The sequence below is a fragment of the Alosa alosa genome, chromosome 22 (assembly GCF_017589495.1).
Source record: "Alosa alosa isolate M-15738 ecotype Scorff River chromosome 22, AALO_Geno_1.1, whole genome shotgun sequence".
In the NCBI taxonomy this organism is placed as follows: domain Eukaryota; kingdom Metazoa; phylum Chordata; class Actinopteri; order Clupeiformes; family Clupeidae; genus Alosa; species Alosa alosa.
This window is the reverse complement of record NC_063210.1, coordinates 27,786,010-27,791,009: the sequence shown is the minus strand read 5'-3', so window position 1 is coordinate 27,791,009 and position 5,000 is coordinate 27,786,010. Positions and strand designations below refer to the sequence as shown.

General features: G+C 43.8%; 1 protein-coding gene across 1 annotated transcript in view; it reads right to left on the bottom strand.

The window, feature by feature from the left end:
* c22h8orf82 (chromosome 22 C8orf82 homolog) overlaps positions 1 to 4,543 on the bottom strand; it is a 7,456-nt gene extending 2,913 nt beyond the window's left edge. Inside the window, 2 exon segments of the mRNA XM_048233436.1 lie at positions 2,830 to 2,878; positions 3,942 to 4,543. Of these exon segments, the coding sequence (XP_048089393.1) occupies positions 2,830 to 2,878; positions 3,942 to 4,124 (232 nt within the window). The 5' untranslated portion in view covers positions 4,125 to 4,543.
* Positions 4,544 to 5,000: the final 457 nt, after the last annotated feature.

Genomic DNA, 5,000 nt, shown 5'->3' with positions numbered 1-5,000 from the left:
CTGAACACCAGGAAGTGCTGATCTGGAGAGACACACACACACACACACACACACACATAATGAACACCAGGAAGTGCTGATCTGGAGAGACACACACACACACACACACATTACTGAACACCAGGAAGTGCTGATCTGAGACACACACACACACACACACACACACACACATTACTGAACACCAGGAAGTGCTGATCTGGAGAGACACACACACACACACACACACACACACATTACTGAACACCAGGAAGTGCTGATCTGGAGACACACACACACACACACACATTACTGAACACCAGGAAGTGCTGATCTGGAGACACACACACACACACACATTACTGAACACCAGGAAGTGCTGATCTGGAGAGACACACACACACACAGATTACTGAACACCAGGAAGTGCTGATCTGGAGACACACACACACACACACACACACACACACACACACACACACACACACACAGATTACTGAACACCAGGAAGGGCTGATCTGGAGAGACACAGACACACACACACACACACACACACACACACACAGATTACTGAACACCAGGAAGTGCTGATCTGGAGACACACACACACACACACACACACACACACACACAGATTACTGAACACCAGGAAGTGCTGATCTGGAGAGACACACACACACACACACACACATTCCTGAACACCAGGAAGTGCTGATCTGAGAGACACACACACACACACACACACACATTACTGAACATGAGGAAGTGCTGATCTGGAGAGACACACACACACACACACACACACATTGAACACCAGGAAGTGCTGATCTGAGACACACACACACACACACACACACACACACACACACACACACACACACACACACACACACACAGATTACTGAACACCAGGAAGTGCTGATCTGGAGAGAGACACACACACACACACACACACACACACACACAGATTACTGAACACCAGGAAGTGCTGATTTGGAGAGAGAGACACACACACACACACACACACACACATTGAACACCAGGAAGTGCTGATCTGGAGAGACACACACACACACACACACACACATTACTGAACACCAGGAAGTGCTGATCTGGAGAGAGAGACACACACACACACACACACACACACACACACACACACACACACACACACACAATTGAACACCAGGAAGTGCTGATCTGGAGAGAGAGAGACACACACACACACACACACACACACACACACACACATTTCTGAACACCAGGAAGTGCTGATCTGGAGAGAGAGAGAGAGAGACACACACACACACACACACACATTACTGAACACCAGGAAGTGCTGATCTGGAGACACACACACACACACAACTGAACACCAGGAACTGCTGATCTGGAGAGAGAGTATGGGGTTAAACACACACACACACACACACACACAACTGAAGAACATAAGGAACTGCTAGAGGGAGAGAGTGGGGGTTACACACACACATTACAGTTTTTCTCGATCGTTTTGATGGTTGTGTCAACTCTGACATCACATTCTCAAAACAGTTAACACCCGTGTCTGAACAAAAGCACTCCAAAGTTCCACATTTTGTTTGCAAAAGGCTGTTACTCTCTCAAAACACTTAAAACATACAGCAAAAGCAAATCTTGCCTTCAAACAACATATCCTGACGTCAAATCACTGTGTGATTTCAATCAATCATTACACACTGGACAACAAAATGCAAAATATAGTTCTTAAAATGAGCATTTTTGCTATGTCTGTTGTCTTTTGTCAGAAAAAAACAGAAAAGACTAAATGTACTGAATAATAAATAATTGACATGTACGACTTACAATAAACACCTAGACAAGACTATTTTTTTTATTGAACTACAACTTGTCATTTTTCATCAAAATAGACCTACAGTAAACATCTTTTGTAGTGTTTTCTTCACCAAATAGGCTATACAATATTTTCTCTAAATGTGCCTTAGATCCATAGCCTACTTGCAAATAGCAACACAGAACAGACATTGCATCTCATATGCATAATGAATGATTGCTAATTAAAGAATTGCAAGGAGTTTCACACAGGTGCATCAGAGATTCAGACTTATGCAAGGAATCTATACCACCTGTGAAAAGATGTTTTCATTTTGTTTAGCATGGGGAAACCAATAGAGTTTGGGGTCTTTGAATGACACCTGTGTTAACTGTTTTGCAAAAGTGTGTGAGAACTGTGTGAATGCAATGAAAACGTGACTTCTGCTGTGCAAATAAATCTGCTGTGTTCATGAAGACCAAGTGGGTCCCAGTTTCCTTAAAGCAACACCAAAGAACTTTCCCTCTGTCGCACACACGCTATTTGTTTATCCAGCACCGGCTTTGCAAATAACGATGTCCACAGACAAGGTAGAATATTTTGCATGATTTATAAAAGTACGATGTATTGCGACATCAGATGCAAGTCAAATTTGTAGTTTCTTACGTCTCATTCCATCGAACTACAGATCCGCTACCCAATCTGGCAAACTTACATAGTGCGGTTATAGCCGATAGAGGGCCGCAAAGATGCAGAATTGCCGTTCACCCCGTTACGAGTTGATGAACCACTGAAACGATTTTGGAAACATTATTTTAAGGTATAAAAACTCTTTGGTGTTGCTTTAAGCAGGTCAAAGCAAAAAAACTGTAATGCAAAACACAAGGAACTACTGGTCTAAAAGAAGAAAGACACGCTAGGTTAAAACATAAACGCGCACACTCACACACACACACACACACTCTCTCACAGACACACACACTCACACACCCTCTCACACACTACTGCAGAATGGAGGACTATCACTGCCACTCACTCACCTTTGAAACAGGTGATGAAGTTCTTGACCTTTGTGTCGTCCAGAAACAGCTGAGAAGGAAAGAGAACCATTAATATCTGGAGGTAGAACCATTAAACTCTGGAGGTAGAACCATTGAGCTCTGGAGAAAGAACCACTAAGCTCTGGAGGTAGAACCACTAAGCTCTGGAGAAAGAACCACTAAGCTCTGGAGGTAGAACCATTAAGCTCTGGAGGTAGAAGCAGTTTGCCGCTTACAGCTGCAGTAACTGGTGTGTGCAAGTTCAAAACCTAGGCTAAATGTTGTGCTTAGAAATGGGAGCTAGACAGACTTCAGTGGGACACCGTCTCTGAACCACAGACACCTAATAATGACCTAGTGTACACGAAGGTCAAATGAAGCCTGTTTCTGACAATAACAACAAGAAAAAGGAACAGTGGCCAAGAGGCAAGCTGCTGATGGTACTTGGAAAAGGCGGAGCAACCTGACCACAGACTGTAGGCTGTAGGTTCCCAAACTTTTTCACAACAAGGCCCCCCAAATACCACTAGGTTCTGGCAAAGGACCCCCTTGATGTGTTATTAAACCCATCGACAATACTACGGCAAATGTAAAATACATTAAGCTAATCCTACAGTAATAATTATTTTAGCCACAAGCATTTCGCGATGGAGCATACAGTGTGTAAAAAATGCATTTGGGGCTTTCTGCTATATGAGAACTATCACTCTACTATTATTCCCAGTCATTATCATGGAAAATATAATGTTCAGATATGCGAGAAATTATTATAATGCCATTGTATAACAGCCTCCCCTCATAGTAATAGGTATATTTTAATTTTTTCAAATGTATTTATTTATTGCTTTTATTTTTCCTTCCAACTTGCTGAGGCCCCCCTGGCACCCCCTCGCGGCCCCCACTTTGAAAACTACTGGGCTAAATCACCGAACTTGGGGTCCTACAAACATGGCGTGTGCATAACACGCCGCCAGGCTTCAGTTTGGCACCGTAGCTGCGCATGCAAGTTAAGTGGGCAGCTGTCCGTTTTCGTTCACTGTCCATAAGGGACTTGAAAGTTGGTGAGTCAAGGCGACATTATTTAACTGAAGACTATTACAGCACTTGCTCACCTGTCCCTGGTGGTCTAGGTAGTAGAAGTACTCCCGCACCCGAGGTTCGGGGCTCTGTCCTTGAATGTAGGCGCCTTGTGCATCAGAAACGTTGCACATCGACAACATCTGCTGTCGCTGCAGCCAGCCATGGAGGAGGTTTAATCTTCTACACCCAAAATGAAGAGCTAACCGGCTTGACATTACTTTACAGCTCTTCCTCACCTGGGTGGTGTCACAGAATAAAGTTGTTAAGTAACGTCACACATGCCCACACGCTAATTTAACGTTAGCTAGCTAGCTAACACAATTGTTGACTGGCAGTTAACAAAACGCTGCCGAAAATTCGCATTAGTAATTTATGACAGTAGTCCAAGACAGAACTGGAATTGAATACACTCACTAACAGCAAAATGTGAGCACCTTTATTTACTGTTCCGCAGACACAACACTGACTGACTGGGCTACTGCTAGTGCTTTCTGCGAGGATGTCAACATGGCAGTTCTTACGTCGTCAAAATAAGAGTCGTTGAACTTGAGGTCACAGCAGTCATTATCGGTGTAAGGAAAACAACGAATGACACCTAGTAGGCATCTAGCGGGATCTCTGAGGTGAAAAGCGACAAGGACGGTGCGGAAGTAGCCTTATCACTTTAAACAAAAAGTTACTATACTCTTTGCTTAAAGCAGGACTAGTGAGTGCTATGTCACCTGAAATTCCACATTCACCCAGCAGAGGGAGCATCTCCCACTCGGAGAAGTTCGGAAGAAAGAATCTATTCTAGGAGAACAGGGCAGTCTTACTTGGATCAGGGACAGACAGGAGGTCTTGTTGCCAAATACATCACCGAATGCCATAAGACAAGGGACAGTGGTCAAATACTACCACACACACACACACAGACACACACACAAACACAGGCACACACAGACACAGACTAACACCATACATGCACACACGAACACAGACACACACACACACACACACACACATATGCCAGCTTTGCTGTCCACAGACACACATACATACATACACAATCACCAGTTTGTTTGTTTATCTTGTATGCATATCTATTTGCT